This window comes from Watersipora subatra, chromosome 7 (genome assembly GCF_963576615.1).
Source record: "Watersipora subatra chromosome 7, tzWatSuba1.1, whole genome shotgun sequence".
In the NCBI taxonomy this organism is placed as follows: domain Eukaryota; kingdom Metazoa; phylum Bryozoa; class Gymnolaemata; order Cheilostomatida; family Watersiporidae; genus Watersipora; species Watersipora subatra.
In genome coordinates, this window is record NC_088714.1 from 52,207,661 (window position 1) to 52,225,855 (window position 18,195).

The following is an 18,195-nucleotide window of genomic DNA, read 5'->3' on the forward strand; positions in this document are numbered from 1 at the left end:
CACTGCAGTAAATTCAAATTCTGTATGCGCCATATCTGCGTGTTCATCCTCATCTTCAGTGCCAGGGTATGCAGCTCGCACCATGTTATACACGCAGGCTGGTAGTGGTCGTCGCTCTCCCCTCCTAAGTCCTGTTGGATATGTCCAGAATACCAGAGATCTATACGCGCATAATCTCCTCTGCCTACACACCATGTTGTAGATGTCGCAGTCTTTCAGATGGTACCAGGCTCTCCGCATCTGGATACTTGGGCTCTAACAAAATATCATACTTTTACAGTATCTTGATAACTTACTTGAAGTAAGCAGTAAAAATAGCAGCTACAAACCTCATAAGCTTACCATGGTAGTGGCAGTAGTTATAATAAGCCACTCTCAATGGACCTGGCTTTATTAGATCTTTTATTTCGTCAGCTTCGGTAACGCATTTGATACCAGTTTGCGGAATGGAATGCCACATGTTGTGATTTGTGCAGCATATGTTCATTTCTTTTTTACTCCACGCATGGCAATTCTCACACTTGCACCACTGCTGAACTGGTGGTGCCACGTAAACATCCTGTAATCAATAAAACAAACGTAATGATTACACGCATTCATTGATGTCGTTCTAAGGTGTATTTACGGTAAGGTTTCAATTTGGGAGTCAATTAGATTGCTAATCTAAAATCACGATATGAGTAAACGTTTAACAAAAATATAGGTATGTAAAATATATAAATACAAAACCAGCAATTCGAAGCTTTGTTTTTGGTAGTTAATGATGAGCAATGATCAATCGATTTTACCCACTTCCTACGAGTGAAAATAATTTGTAATCATGACTCTAATTTACCAAAGATTCGAAAAAAAATTAAAGCTAGGTAAAACGGCAGATGAGCTATGAAACGATGATTGGAGATAGCAAAGAATTATCATTTTATTAATTAGTATATGTATTTATGACTATAAAAATTACATTTACTTAGGTATAGAAGACTCTAAGTTAATTTACCTCCATTCTGTCTTTCTCTACAGCAAAACGCTGCTGACGCCTGTCAGCTTTCACCATAGGCTGCCTGCTCCTATCTTTGACTAAAGGTTGCTCAGATAACTCTGAGTCGCAGTAGCTCGAACATGAAGCCATTTTAAAACTATAACTTGTATGTAGTAATTGGTGAAAAGCGCTGAACCAGTAACGGTGAGAATTCTCTATCGAATGAGAATCTTCGAGATCACAGACAACCCGTTTTACGAGTGATAACATTTATTACGGCCTATATAAAAATTTCGCGCTCGTGATTGGCTAACGAAGCGACCTCATATTTATCGCTCGTGGTTTCGTTTCAGAAAACAAACTCGTTACGTCACGAAATTGGCACCCGCTGGAACGTGAGCTTTTTAAAAGAGGGCCTCATTCAAACGCATATATCTCTGGACAGGGTTGGTCTACAAAGACAAAAATGGCATCAAATTGTAGCTGATGTTTTAGCCTTTTATGCGTCCTAATTTCATTTTTGACGCAACTACATCTTTAATGCAAACAAAGAATCGTGCCAACCTAACCCTTGTGCACTTCAACCAATGATATACAGCCCCCACAAGGATAGGCGGCGGGCATCATGTGGGCGGGGCTTAATGATCAAGCTCTGTTGGGAATTGGGATGAACCCGAACACGGCACCCGAACAAACAAATATGCTGAATAAAGCCCCTGGTAAATTTACAAATATTATGAACAATAGTGGTTATTTTACTAATCTGTTGGTTTCATTTTGTTGCCAAATAAATATAGTTGGCCAATATTGTCACCGTTATGATCAGTTATTTTCCATTCACGATATTAATATTCGCAATCATAAAATAGCTCAAATTCGGTTTTATATTTAGATTTTGAGTGTGAAACCTACACTCCACAGCTTTGCCTGCTGTTGCATCTTATTGGTCAGGTAAAACAATGTGACAACGATGAAAGACTTTGTCGTTTTATATTAAAATGGCAAAATCTTAATCAAAAACTAGGAAAAAAAAGGCTGTTGTCCCGGAGATTTTGGGTAAATTATATTTAACTTTAAGCATATACTACGACACCTACCAATTTCAAAATTAGTAGAAGTAAATAATTTGAAATGTTTCATTTTCCATTAATCCATTTTTTAGTTAGGTGTTACTCCTACATTGTAGAAATTCAAGGTTTGCTATTGTGAATTGCGGAGCCTAGTGAATGAGCTAATGACACAATAACAGCGAGTCGTGTTTTCCAAAACCTAACAAGGCAGCGCGACCGCCGCGAGAATTGTGTTAGCTCCGAAACCCAGACTAGTACAATCCTAAGAAAGCGCGATCATTAAACTCCGCCCATATGATAGCCGTCGCCTATCCTTGGAGGGGGCTGTGTATATCATTGCTCCGACTAAGTTAAATGAGGCGAGGGGGTCGGTTAACAGTCTACCACAAAAGACTTCAAATAATAATAATTTGGAATTAATCATACACATGTACAATTGCAGTTTACTGCTAGCCTCTGATAATAAAATATCCATCAATGGTGCTAATCTAGCTAATATGCTCTAGCCGTCTAGCGTCTGGTAACACGAGAAGTTGATGAAGACAAAAATGCCTGAAACGATACCGACGCAACACCGTTTGATTTTTGATTTCTTATAAACACATCAACTAGCATACATGACAACAGACAACACAATTGCCTATTTAATCGTAATAATGACTTAAAAAACTTAATCTTTATTAAAGCTCATATTTGAGAATACTGCGTTTTATTCTAGTGCAGAGACCAATAATCATAAAACCGTGGTCATTGAGCGCTGCAAAGGATTTTGGCCTAGTTCAGATACTATCAATTGCCTGAAACCAAAGTGTTCATAAATGACAGTAGTGAGACGCAAGTTTTCAATATTTTATTAGGCTATTAGCACAAGATAAAATTTCTATTTCACTAACAAGCGACTCACGCTGTGCGACGTGTGCTAGACGAACAATAATTAGCCAAGTACAATGTTTAGCAGGTGAATGATAACTGAGTCATGCTAGGCGCTTATTGCCTGTCTGCGCAACAAAGGGCGTTAAACCATCGACCTAGCACAGTATACAGAGTTAACAAAGAAGCTTATTGGATAAAGATGTCATACAAAGCCTATCATTGGCGATAACCCAAAGTCTTAGTGGTTGGTGATAGTTGGCAATAATTTTAAACATATAAAGAAGACAACTCCAATTATGAAACTTTTCTATACGCATTCTACGATTATAAAACAGTGAGGTGCTTGTTATATTTAAGGCCATTCAAACATTAATTCTATTAAAACCAATTCATAGTTTGGTTATGTTTAATCAACTAATCAGCCATAATGCTTCGCTTGGTCAAATTAACATTCATCAAATGGCAAAAACAAACACATTGCATTCATAGTCTTGGTGAAATAGCGACTCATCTGAAGGCAGGTCATAGCTTGCTTATCTCTCGCCTTTTCAGCATCAATTTTTTTTAAATTTCATGACCAGTGCTGTACCTCCATAAAAAAGCAATGTGTAAAGCATCTTTCAATTGATGTTGCAGTGAAATGTTTTAATGTACACATATTTAAAAAATAGGTTTCACATTATTCCTTGTCGTCCTCGAAAATATTTAGCTCAGAGTAAGCTAAAAGAAATAAACAGGACTTTTAACTATTGCTACAGGTAGGACAATTCGAATGCTATGGAGTGTGATAGAAGTGTGATAGCAAAAAACAGTCTGCAGCATCATAAAGAAAAACACGACATCACCGAAACATTCAGCGGTAGAACAAGGTATAATACAAAAAAGATAACGCATGCAAAAAGGGTGCAACATCAAGCAAAATCATGCGTCAACCTAAAAACATGGAACATTGGAAAAAAGATGCCTGCCATCATTGCAAACTCATTCTGATATTAAACCATTCACCTTCACCATTTCCTAGACTGTAGCCATCTGCATTCTGGTTGCTCCCAAAACTTGATCAGCTTTCTCAATACCTTGGCTGTGCAGCTATTAATTTTGTGATTTAACAAAAGATTTATTTGAGAAATAAATTAATAGCCTTTTTCACAAAACAAACAAAAATAAAAAATAATTACTTATTTTGTAAAAATAATAGATGAGTTATCTATTTGTAAAAATAAATATTTATTTATCTTGTAAAAATAATTTTCACAAAATAATTTTCACAAGTTATTTTGTGAAAATAACTTCACAAAAACATTATTCGCTCTTATTTTTGCCTCTAATGACAAAAATTGACAAAGAAAAAATAATAATAATTGCTTTCCAGCAAGGAATAACAATTCTTGTTCGTGAGAACTAACCCATTATGATAACCAATAATGTAAACTATAAGCACACCCTGAATTTATAACGACCTATAATTTAAAGCGACCTCAAAATTTATAGCGACCTCAAAATTTATAGCAGAGAAGCATACAATGCGCAGCAATGCCAAGACTAATAATAGTAATAGGAAAACTTATGAGAACAACAGCTGAACCTGGTGAGTGATGGTTAGCTAATAGCCCTGCCAACCACCTCCACAGTAGTTGACAGCGCTGCCAACCACCTCCACAGTAGTTGACAGCGCTGCCAACCACCTCCACAGTAGCTGACAGCGCTGCCAACCACCTACACAGTAGTTGACAACCCTGCCAACCACCTCAACAGTAGTTGACAGCCCTGCCAATCACCTCCACAGTAGTTGACAGCCCTGCCAACCACCTCCACAGTAGTTGACAGCGCTGCCAACCACCTCCACAGTAGTTGACAGCGCTGCCAACGACCTCCACAGTGGTTGACAGCGCTGACAACCACGCCTCACATAAAATGCTTATTCATTAAACTTGTTTTAGAAGACTAACTACAATGACTATCAGCTAAGCATGAGTTCAGATGATTGACCAATCGAAATGTCATTACTTGGAGTAGCGGCAGCTAACCCTGTAAAATACTGTTCTACTTCATGAAAATGTTGCATGATTTATCATAACGAATGACAACCTTTGATGGTGCAAAGATTCTGTTAAATCAACAAAAACTAAGCAGTTTTTCAACCAAATTAAAACAATTTGCACAAGATAACTTTAATTTTATTGACAACGATCAATAAAATCAATAAAAGCACGAAATCATTTGAATGAATCTATCATCTTTGCATTTCGAAATTAATGAAGATGAACTATCCTATTATTATACTTGTTGGTTTATTTCAAAAAGTAATTTATTTTGGTTTTTTTAACAAGAACCTAAAAATAGCTCTAAACCTTAGTGTCATCATAGCAAGGCTGCTAATTAATCAACACCTTCAAAGTCAGAGACATGTATAGGTACATGTATACATACTTTGAAGTGCATGCACCTATATAAGGGTTTAAATTTATGATGGTACATGTAGATGGAACTTTGAAAGCAACGTTCTAGAAATAACTACTGTCCCAGGCTAATAGTAGTTCTTTGTTTAACGCTGTCCTAATACTCCGAGGACATGCATATAAAAACTGGTTCGCAAGTTATGGACCAAAGGTTATGCAAGCAAACTTCTATGCGTTGCATTAGTGCTGAATGTGGGCCGGGAAAAATGTGCACTGCCAAAAAATTGTTGCCAAAAAAAGAAGAGTTAAGGCCAGAAAATATTGTGGAAAGTATTGGACAACTAGATGTTCATTCCAGCGAAAGCAACAATCAAAACGCAGCTATTTGAGCAAACGCTGAAAATATTTTAGTTTTAAAAACGTAAATTTTTGTTTCTGCATGTAATATAAGTATGGTTCATTTATGTCACTTGCTCATGAATATATATTTGTATCATTAGACATATTATTATTGTACAACTTATAAATATGCAGATTTAGAGCGTGTTATTTAATAGCATCCTTGCGGCTAACTTAACACATCTTACAATAGATCGATGCTCATAACTCCACTTCTATTGCACATGAAAAGCTAGTGTTGGCTGCAAACTGTAGCAAACATATCAGTGAGTGCAATGAGCCTTTATTCAACAATGTTAAATATAGATATAAAATAAAAATATGTCTTTAAATTTAGAATGAAATAAAATTTGAAAATTACAACAAATTTCAAAGGACACAGGCTATAATACCATCACAGATCAATTGCAAGCAATAGATATCGACTGGTAGAGATAATTCTCAGTTTCCCGATGTACATTTATTTAGAGATATTTGACAAGTTAGAGGTAAGTTAGCAGATTTATTGCATTCAAAATGTTTAATATCGGTCAACTGGAAAAAGAGGGCAAAATTTGGGCGACATCCGCTTCACCCATGATGGAGTTAAATTTATCTTCAGAAAGTTCTGACGAGCCATTTGAAAAATACAACGCCAGACTCTATTTGAACGCCGCCTCAAAATGACCGCCACAATACAGAAGAGGTTGAAAAATAGAGCGCCGTGGCGTTCCATTAGAGGTTTTACGATATGCTTCTAACCAACTCATGTATTTTAGCCTTTGATGCCCTTAATAAACAGAGCTGGTAAAATACCTGGAATAGGGTTGATGCCACAGTCGATGATAACAGCTCCCTGCTTGATGAAGTCGCCTGTAATCATCTCAGGCTGTCCAACAGCCACCACAAGTATATCCGCTTGCACACACTACAACCAAATGTAATACAGCTCTATTTCTAAATTAATCACATTCTAACTAACGGAGAACAACTCCAAATAATCTGATAAGTAAATGAACTTTATTTGTGTACAAACATTCATATTAGCCTTCAAATTAACAAAACCAACCAAAAAGCTGTTCAATGGATTTAATAAATTGTAGTGGGTGCTTATGAGAATATTTGCTATCACATGAGATAGCATTAACATAAAAACCAGATTTCGGAATGAATTAATTTCCTACGTAATTGTATGACAGTACCAGAAAAAACAATGTTCTGTTCTTCATACAAATTTGACCGCAAAAAGGTTTATTCATTCGAAGATTAGTAAAAACTGTAGTCATAGACCAACATCGCACTAGCAAAGATCGATAGAGATTAAGCAGATATGATTGCTAAAATACACTTTTAACAATCCATCCTACATTGGAAAAAAATTGGCCATGATTTTTTAATCTTGAACATGACTAAAAATAGTTGTGTTGTTGAAAAATGATCAGAAAGTCAGCCATTAGGACTTGGAAATAAAACGCTTTCATAAGAAATTGAAAGACTTCTTGCAACCTGAAAATTACCAAACATGGCCGCTAGTCCAGTATTTTCTAAACCTTTCCTTTTGCTAAAAATACAGTTATTTCTGAGAAAAAAATTGGTAAATTTGTAACTATTTATCAATTACCCATTTTTTTAATTGCCAGAATAAGAATAAAATGCCACAATAATTTTTAGTACATACTTTAAAACATGAGAACGTATTAATACAAATTTATGTAATAAATGATATTCTTAACAGATATTAATTACTGCAGAAATAATGAAAATGCCTAATCGAAAACTGAATAGTTGTTTATCCAGTGACTGGTTGAGAGCTCAACTACTCGCTTCAACTAAACTACTGAGCAGCAGCGCTGTCATTAAGGTAATATTACATTGTGACCACACTTACTATATCCTGCAGGTTTTTGGTCTTGCTGTGGCAGACAGTCACAGTAGCGTCACACCACTTGAGCAAGTCTGCCATCGGTGAGCCTACTGTCTTACTGCGACCAATCACAACAGCTCTTGCGCCGCAGATCTCTATGCCTGCAGAAAATGTCTACTAGAAAATGTTCAACTAGAGGTTTTACAGTAACTGCAATTATCCACTAACTATCCAATCTTCGACCACTCGAAATTTTCATTTAAAATATTATCCAAGTTTCTTATTGTTACAAAACTTCTAAAACAAGGCCATTAAACAAAACAAAATATCAATCTTCCTAAGACTATGTAATACTCCCATGCCAGTTGTGAACCCTATAAGAGTTGTCTACACATGGCAGGTTACAATGATGGGCAACTCGATCTTCATATAAACTCTACCTAGCAAGTTAAGGCTAATGAGATGACAAGAAGTACCCAAGCTTTTGGTACGACGCAAAAGAATTATCCTAACAGTAATTCTGGCTCGTTGGGTAAAAGGCTACAGCCGCTACGAGACTCAGATATATGAGACCTGTGCATTGATGTGAACAATGAGCCAATCGCACTACGTAAACGTATAATTTTGAGCAAACAACCAATGGCAGTACCCAATAATATACAGTGAAACATGGATAACTCGCCCTCGGATATAGCGAACACATGGTTAACTCGACTGGATTTGCTTGGTCCGTTCCCACGCAATGATAAATGGCTCTATATAACTCGAACTCAACACTGTTAATTCGAACTGTTTTTTGCCCAACGGCTACCGAAACGGTTGCTATCGCTTTAGAAAATCACTTTATTCAAAGCCATAGAGGTAAACCTCAACTTTTCGTAATTCATAAGCGTCGTTACTACTTCCATCGGCAAAATATTTTTGTCAATGACTGTTCTAAAGGTTTGGTAAAATTTGATTTATACTGTTATACGATGAATAGCACGGGCTAGCCGGGTCACGGGCGCAAGGATTTTCGCCACGCACATACAAAACAAAAACAGCACGTTGTTTTTGTTTTGTATTTGCGTGGCGAAAATCCTTGAGTGCGTGACCTGGCTAGCCCGTGATGAATAGTTTTCCGACGTGGATTCCGTGTTGAATCAACGTCGGAATGTTGAATGTTTAAAACGTTTCAAAAATTGTGGTAATTAAACGTATACGATGTCTTAGCTAAAAAAAAACTATTCATCGTTTGACCTAAACACAGAATACGTGTGTACATTCAATAAGTATCCATTCAAAAACCTTAGTGATATACAATATACCGTAAAACCTCGTAAAACCTTTAATTGAACTGCCTCGGAGTGTTGCTCTTAACGAATCCCAGGTAAAGTAAGGTAATCTTTGCAAAAACTTCAAGAAAAATCGGCAAAATTTATCGTGGGTAAAACGCTCAAAAGAAAAAGATGTCTTTTCTTTTGAGCATTTCAGCAACGATCAAGTTTTGCCAATGTCAATCTAAAAAACATCCTGGCAATAACATCACCTCAATCAACAAACCAATCTCAAGTGATAGAAAAATCTCTATACTTTTTGATAAAAACGTTTTAAACTTTACATTAGAAGCATTTAATTTGAAACAAGCCATTTGTGCTTTTGATTTATATTATAGTTTGTATATGTTCATGTATCTACTAATAAATAAGTAAATACATGGACTTGTGACAGTTCTCTGATAACTTGAACACTCTGATAATTCGAACACTTTTGCTCGGTCCCTTGAAGTTTGAGTTATCCGAGTTTCACTGTAATTGTTAGAGCCAGCCAAGCACATTACCTGATTTGCGTATGAGCTCCAGACAACCACTGGGAGTACATGAAGGAATTCCTCGCTCGCTATCTCCTTGAGATATGTTGCCGGCATTGGCAATAGTGAGTCCATCCACATCCTTTCTCACATTTACTGCATTTGTCACCTTGATAACAGAATAAACATGCAATAAGTCTTAGAGGTGGAACGAGACAGGTTTTTTAAGTTCGAGACGAGACTCGAGACACTGTCTTGTGAAAAGTCGAGACTCGAGACAGTAAAATAATGAGCATTTGGTGATGATTTCACTACACAAGTACTAGCTACTCGGTATATATAAATTAATAAATCTATTTTTAAATTGAATTTTCAACTGGTGTAAACGATTTAAATACAACATTTTAATTATTATAGTGATATGCATGTAGTTTTTGTAAACAAAAGTGACACAAACAGCTCTAAAATACCGAATTTATATATTCTAAGAATTTTGAGCTTGATTGATCATAATTATTATAAACATATTGCTTTGTACATGTATATTTTTACCATCCATTGAATAGTTCTTACTTTTTAATGTAATGTGTAATGAAACCGATAGCCGTCGCTCTACAAAGAAATACCGCAACTAAAAGAACACACGATAACACTTTCATTCTTATCGTTTCATTAATGTTAAGTTTTGTTCATGTGTTAACTGTAGTATGTGAATTATATTTAAATTGTACTCATGAAATTGTATTAATTACTGTATACATGTATATTCTTATATTGAGTTAACAAAACGTCATTGTTAACCGAACACGGACTATGGTCGACACGGCCTTTCGTTCGTTTCTCCGTGTCCGGGCAAGTTTTACCCGCGATTGGTAGTATATACGTAAAAGAGGCCCGAATTTTATGAAGGTCAGTTGGTGTTTAGACACGATACGATAAAATACAGACATTTTACCCGCAAAAGTTATCCAATTTATTAAATTGGATTATCCGAAGAGCAATTAGATACGACCCGGTATCTGTTTTAAGAACACAGAACCAAACTAAAATATAACAGGGCCGTTGTCCGGACTACATGATTAGACTCAGTGGCAACATAATCAATAGCAACAGGTAATAACGGACCGGGTAGAACTTTAAAGGCAGCTGCCCGCAATCTGTTACAATATATGGAGTTGTTGCTACCACAAGAAGCCATGTTTTAACGACCGTGCGCAGGCGCTTTAGTTCTATTTCCTGTCTCGAGTTTGGCAATAGTTAACTCGAGACGAGACCGATACGAGACAGGTCGATACTCGAGACGTCTCGTGTCTCGTTCCACCTCTAATAAGTCTAACAGTAAGATATTTCACAATTGCATGCATTGCAACTACTGGTGAAATTTAGCACGCTCCAGGCTTTCCCATAAAGACCAGATGATGCATTCCATAAAAAAGATACTCCTAGACCTATCCTATACGATAAAGATAAAATATGTTCCTATACCGCATGAAATGTACATTAGAAATGACACACTTAATCAAAAGCATACCTATTCAAGTTCCGGAATTTAGAGTCTTCAGTGGACTACCATCATCTTACTCCATTTTATACATTTCCAACCCAACATGGCTTCATCTAAGATTCGTTTTCAAATGACCATGACAACAGGGCTTCACTCAAACAACGATTTAATTATAGACAAAGATATTATAACTTGTCACAGACACATGAAGGCTACTGATGTCATCTAGAACAGTTTAGGTAACTTTGCCGGCAGTTATTTAGCTAACCTTTGGATAACCCAATCTTTGATAACTTTTGATAGTATAACTATTATAAATTAACATAAAGCTAAAGTATTTTTGTACTTGGGTGTAATTTTATTTTTTGAGCATAAGTATAGCAAATGTTGTTGTTCCATATTAGATAACACTTATGCTGATGACATGTTTATAACGGTAATAAAAAATCCAGCATAGACATCATGGTTTGTACAAAACGGAAGCCAATTCTGAGTTCATGTTATTTGTCAACAATACGCATCGTTTATGTCTGTAACTGGTATGTATCCGCTTACCGACATAACGAAATAGTTACGACATAATACTCATGTATCCCTAGAGTATAACGGTGGAAGATCCAACATCTTTGTTTCTGTGTAGGCTCTAGCCTTTAGATCATTGTAGGCTTTTGTTTCCACCAACTGTTCTCTAGAAGTCATGGTGCTAAACGTCTGTCAAATTTTTCTGAACCTGCCATTTATCCCTTCTAATGTTTCGAAGACTCGGAATGTAATATCTGATTGTATATCCAACAGAGCATATTGGAAGATGAGGACTTAGTGAGAGGTGTTACTCTTACTTGACAGAAACACTTGAACAATCATTGACCAGTATTGATTCATGGGATTTCTTTCTTTCACCTTGTGAGATTCTATGCCGTATTAGCATTGTTATTCATGATTACCTCTATAGCCTCATCAACTTTCCCTTTTGGTCGATCCTCTCAGTGTAGGACTGTTGAGTGATCTTTCGAACAGACCGCGCATACTTCATGTTTCTGGCGATCCTTTGAGCGGTGTTTCTCGATGAGGCATCCAAAACACCCTCAGTATAATATAAACAAATTTCTGCCGCTAAACCATCAGAATTTTTGTGAAATGTGTGCACTTTTGGGGACTGTTGCCCACAGCATAGAGGTATGAGCAACAATATTTATGGTCAGTTGAAGGTGGTTTGGATGTAGGTTTGTCGGTTGAATATTTCCTCACTGTGAACTTCTTTTCCAGTTCGAGTTTGGATTCTCCTTTAGAGTTAATTTAGAGTTTAATTTAGAAGAATCCATTGATTTCTGCAGCGCAGCCACAGAGTAAACGATCATGAACTTTGTTTGATTATCTGCGAAAGAACTTGACAAACCACTTAAATCAGGATGCTCATGTTTATTATCTTCATAATCATAAGCCTCATCATTCGGCTTGGTTGATACCCAGTCTGAGTTTCTGCGTCAGTACTAATATCTCCCACAAATTATTATGGTAGTCTAGAGAGCTCACTTCTTTGAGCGTCACATATATTGCCAAGAAGCCCAAAAGTTCCATAAACCTGCATTGTCAGTTTTTTATCCTTGGTCATGACTTCAACTTGGTCTGAATCTTTCCGCATAGTAGATAAGGATCACCAAACCTGCTGGTATGAAATCTGTGTGCTCAATGCAAGAGATAATAGCTCTTACCTCTGTGGGGTTACAGCGTGATACGAGGTTTGTGATTTAGCATGAAGTCAATAGCTACTGGCTGTGCTATTACCGCCATAACATCGGTTTAAAATCATGACCTCGATCCTCTGCAGTCAAGGTAACCAAGTGATCAGCAGTGTCAAGTCCACTCCTTAATATACACTTTCATAAACTAGGTGAACCAAGCTAATAGTATAAGTAAACCTTGCCAGACACTCTAACTACATAATAAGAAGCTATACTCACAATATGTGTGTCGATATCATTCTCTGTATCTAATGGGAGCTGGACGATGATGCCATCATAATCTGGGCTGTCATTCAGCTCATCGATTTTGCTGAGAACCTAAGAAATAATGCTAATACTTTATCATCTTAATGCTTTCACTTTATCATTCTATCGCTTTCACTTTATCATCTTATCACTTCCACTTTACCATCTTATTAATTTCACATTATCATCTTATTGCTTTCATTTTATCATCCTATCGCTTTCACTTTATCCTATTGCTTTCACTTTTTCATCCTAGACTTTCATCTTATTTCTTTCACTTTATCATCTTATTGCTTTCACTTTATCATCTTTTTACTTTCACTTTTTCATCCTATTGCTTTCACTTTATAATTCTATTGCTTTCCCGTTATTATCAATTCTCCAGACGTAAACAATCCTAATCACTTTCACTTTGTCATCCTATTACTGTCACTTTATCATCTTATTACTTTCACTTTATCATCTTATTACTTTCACTTGATCATCCTATTACTTTCACTTTTTCATCCTATTGCTTTCATTTTGTCATCCTATTACTTTCACTTTTTCATCCTATTGCTTTCACTTTGTCATCGTATTGCTTCCACTATATAATCCTATTGCTTTCTCGTTATCATCAATTCTCCAGACGTAAAAAATCCTAATCACTTTCACTTTGTCATCCTATTACTGTCACTTTATCATCCTATTACTTTCATTTGATCATCCTATTACTTTCACTTTATCATCCTATTACTTTCACTTTATCATCTTATTACTTTCACTTGATCATCTTATTTCTTTCACTTTATCCTCTTATTTCTCTCACTTTATCATCTTGTTTCTTTCACTTTATCATCCTAATCACTTTCACTTCATCACCTTATTACTTTCGCTTGATCATCCTATTGCTTTCATTTTGTCATCCTATTGCTTTCACTTTATAATCCTATTACTTTCACTTTATAATTCTATAACTATCACTTCATAATCTTATTACTTTCACTTTCTCATCTTATTACTTTCACTTTATCATCCTATTACTTTCACTTTATCATCCCATCACTTTCACTTTAACATCCTACAGCTGTCACTTCATCATCTTATTACTTTCACTTTTTCATCCTATTGCTTTCAATTTATAATTCTATTGCTTTCCCGTTATCATCAATTCTCCAGACGTAAACAATAGACAAAAGTCGTAAAGCAATTCCATAACCATGCTACAGAGTAGTCTGTCCATGATATCATAATAGACTTATCAATGATTAAAGAGTTAAAATTGATCAATTATATTGGTAAGTATATAAGCGTGGATATAGGATTTGAGTGTCTATGTGCATGCTATAGCTTAATTGTTTGAAATTCAATGCAAAACAGCTGAGCTTCAAAGAATTCTATTGAAATATTTAACAAGAAAAACTATACCCTTCCTTAAACACACTCATCACAAGCATTCACAACTCTCAGGCTTTTTTATGAGTAAAGGTCAGTTTAGATGAAATAAAGTATAAGATGGTTGCACCAAACGGTTTTATAAGATAAGCTATAGATAGAGCTACTGATCAATAGATCAGCCCAGTTTATAATTACTATACTTAACCATGATTATAAGAAATGTAACATATGACCTCCACCTTACCGAAAATGTACATATAAAGTCAGTCACAGCTAGCGAAGGACTCCATACGACTACTTTATCTTAGCATATGAGAAAACCTTGAATGATGCTTTCATATGATAGACACACACTAAAGGTTTTATTTACAGATCCAGTTATAGTTAAATAAACAGCTTACACTCCAGTTTAATTCATTAGATGGTCGATCTCAATTAGAAGTTGCTTCAATTCGTGTTCTGAGAGTTATCTGCTCTGACACTTGCATTGAAGTGCTCTACATGAACGCATCACTTCTCGGCATAGGGAAGTGACACTATAGACTGTACCTCATACGCATGTAGTTTGAACAAGTTTATAAAATGAGTGACTTTTCTACTCTCAAAAGCCAAGGTTAAAAGATAAGTTATTAAAATTTAACCAGGCTAGTACAGCTTTAGTAGGAGGAGCAAAGGGTTAAAGTTAGAGCCACAATATTGCAGAAGGAGACAATTTATTTTTGCCAGCAGCACAATTAATGATGCTAATGTCACCACTCTCTATCATACTCTCCGGGTATTAAAAAGCTAATACCGTAGGAAACTATTATTTATCACGTGTAAGGGGTGGCTCGCTTACCCACTCTAACTAGATTCTAACAATGCATGGCATAGACATTTTTACAGCTGGATTTCTATATCACTAACAGGACAGCATCTCAAATGAAGCCTTTGATGAGATCATCAAACCACCACATTGCTTGCTAACCTAGAGAGCATAATGAGAAGGGGATGAATAAAGAGAGAAACTGCTGACGCTAAAAATGAGTAAATTTTATGATCAGCGATTTTGCTGTGTCATCACATACTGTGCGCATATACTCTAAATTCCAGCAGAGTCATGGAAATGCAAGCAGAATATTCCTGTCACTCTATGGTATGTATGTATAAACTCTTATTGGAAAAAATAGCCATCAACAAAACAATGTTTTTCGTTAAATGTAAAAAAATGAAAAGACAAAAATCAGGAATTATTGAGTGAGTTGAACAAAAGTGCTTTAAAAGTAGGTACTCTAATGGTATTGAGAAAGAATAGAGATAGTGAATTGAAAATTGTAGTAACAGAAAGTTCATAAACATAGGATGGTGGATGTAGTATGTTGGTGTCACAGAATAGAAAATGATATTTATCACATGTGTGGGAGGATAAATACAAATTATATTCTGAACATAGTTTATGCAGGATTTCGAAACCTAAAACGCAAATGCAGAAATGAGCAAGTTTGGCGTAAGGTAGAATGTTCGACGATCTTGTGATGTGATTGGTGGAATTGTAATGACTTGGATTACTTGATTGGTAGTTCACAAGTCTTAGTATAGATCTCCGTAAGAGGATATCATTTTCTGCTATTGGTAGGGTGAGATGGGAAAATAGTAGTTAAAATAAGTTGTGACATCTACTAACCAAATAAATTACAGATGCACCCTTAGCTAGAGTAAAGCAAAGCAATGAACAGATAATTCCATCTAATTGGAATGCCAGGGTGGCCAGCGTAGCTTCTCCATCCGATTTACAATATCATCTAAATATTTACTGCTACCTAAACTTAGCATTCACAGCTGGCGTGATGGGCCGTTGACCAATGAGAGGCAAGTAGCGGAAGAATGGGACAATGATACCTGTCACTGTGCATGATGAATAAATTTGCATATCTCCTACCTACATGTATATGACTGAACAGGGAGCGCATTGCGTGAGTTGAAGTCGATTGCTCTTTATTTGCACAATTTCAATATACACATCTTTGCTATACTAATAGGCCTATATAATATATATATTAATATATAATATTATTATATATTAATATTATATATACGCAGTGAATATTAATATTTACTATAATAAAAGCCATGTCTGTCCGAAGCCACGGTTGGATAATGGGAAAAAGATTGAATTGTACAGGATTCGAACTCTTGACTTTCCGCATACAAAGTTGAAGCTCTGAGAACTTCGCCAATCGTTCACCTTCCAAGATGTGAGAATTATTATGCACATGCTTACTCTCTGTGCTGTATCGGCACACATGACAATCTCTCGTGGCACTCGAGACTGCCAAGGGACTACTTAACATAAAGGGAACTATATCTTGGATAAGTAATGTTACAAACACATATATTTGAGGTCAAAGATGAGAAGTTATCTCCTGCCGATGATGTGTAGCAAATATGGTGAATAATGATATAGTGAAATATGAAAATAGATCTAGTATTTAAGTAGAACTAAACAACAAGCACAAAATGAACAGCAACTATTGAATAAATATGTGTAGCAATGGCTGCTTTTATTCTGAGCAGGCCAATCAAATACTCTGTAGGCCTACACTGATCTATACCGTATTACTTCATCTGATTTTGGGTTTAGCAAGCAATATTGATAAGCCTATAGGCAAAATGCAAGACCTGTATGCTGTTGAAAATGGTGATGAAATGAACAGCAAGTCTTGAAAATTTTCTTAAAGGTTGATGTGCAACAAAATTCACATTACCGTTATTTGGTATCAAAAGATTCACTGTCTTACTCTGCCGTGTTATAGGTGCAAAATATGTGGAAATGCGATTACAAGCTCTTAAAAGCTCAAAAACAAACAGTTAATCGCCGCCATCACGAGACCGCCGTAGATTAGAATATCTTTCCAAAACGGCTCAAATGGGACGTAGTAGTACAAGATGGCGTCTCTTTACACTTTCATGCAACCTCATTCATCGAAATATCTTCACAAATATACTTCACGCATTCAATAAAACCTTGTCTATTGTTCTTACGGGTCTACTTCATCGCCATTGTAATGCTGTCACTTTCAGCACTGATATCTTATAACCTACCGTGAAAATTTGTTTAATTTTTTTACCTTAGTTCAAAGGAGTACATATCATTGTGTGATAAACATGATGAGCCTGTTGGTCACTTGTGATAATCGCAAAATGCTGCAGAAATTATTCGCGAAGCATGGGTCAAATGATCAGATTACGACTAGACGATTAGACCAAGCCGAAACAAAACTGTAAAGTAGCGAGCATCTATATTTGATATGGGGTCTTTGGTAAAACCCGAAGTGTTTGTCATAAACTAGTGCTACGAGAAGTTTTATATGGAGCCTTTTATTGGCCTTTCAATTTATGTGAGAACATCACGTGACAAAACAATAACCAAATGTAATGACTACTTCAAAGAAATAAACTGATTTCAATCTACGGCGGTTTCGTGATGGCGGCGATTAATCGTTCGTTTTTGAGCTTTTAAGAGCTTGTAATCACAATCCCATATATTTGCATCTACAACACAGCAGCGTAAAACATGGTGAATCTTTTAATACCAAATAACTGTAATGTGAATTTTGTTGCAAGTCAACCTTTAAATGTTTTAGGTTCAGCTATAAGTAAGAGATTGAGTGAAAATATCACTGTCAAAGGAAGTAATACTAAAGACTGGTTCACACTATGTCGTCGAATGTCAGAGTTATCCTATCGATGATTATTCGTTGACTATGTGCATCATGAACTGAGAGTTTTGCAGAGGCAACGAGGAAGATTGAAAAAGATTAGTTGTCAAACTTTCTGATAGTCCGCTGAACATCCATGACAGCCTGTGCAATGTGTACCGCTTCGATTGATAGTGATTGGCTGTCACAGATAGTTTGATTTATATTTTCTTTCCTGACATTTTCTGCGACACTAGTATTTCGCCGTTTCTAGTATAATGAGAACACCATGCCACGGAC

The 18,195-nt window shown here is 36.0% G+C and overlaps 3 protein-coding genes across 3 annotated transcripts in view; all 3 read right to left on the reverse strand.

Moving 5' to 3' along the window:
- LOC137401118 (cytochrome c oxidase assembly protein COX16 homolog, mitochondrial-like) overlaps positions 1-18,195 on the reverse strand; it is a 386,239-nt gene that overhangs the window by 205,129 nt on the left and 162,915 nt on the right. The window lies entirely within an intron of this gene.
- Positions 1-18,195, reverse strand: part of LOC137401029 (C-1-tetrahydrofolate synthase, cytoplasmic-like) — a 62,622-nt gene that overhangs the window by 36,415 nt on the left and 8,012 nt on the right. Inside the window, exons 5-8 of the mRNA XM_068087370.1 lie at positions 12,815-12,913; positions 9,380-9,518; positions 7,585-7,721; positions 6,513-6,624 (exon numbers count right to left, since the gene is read on the reverse strand). Of these exons, the coding sequence (XP_067943471.1) occupies positions 6,513-6,624; positions 7,585-7,721; positions 9,380-9,518; positions 12,815-12,913 (487 nt within the window). The remainder of the gene's footprint in view (positions 1-6,512; positions 6,625-7,584; positions 7,722-9,379; positions 9,519-12,814; positions 12,914-18,195) is intronic.
- Positions 70-1,179, reverse strand: LOC137401031 (uncharacterized). Its single transcript, XM_068087375.1, has 3 exons — positions 995-1,179; positions 343-559; positions 70-255 (listed from the first exon to the last, which is right to left on the reverse strand). Exons 1-3 carry the CDS (start codon positions 1,124-1,126, stop codon positions 185-187), a joined length of 420 nt encoding a protein of 139 aa, XP_067943476.1. The 5' UTR covers positions 1,127-1,179; the 3' UTR covers positions 70-184.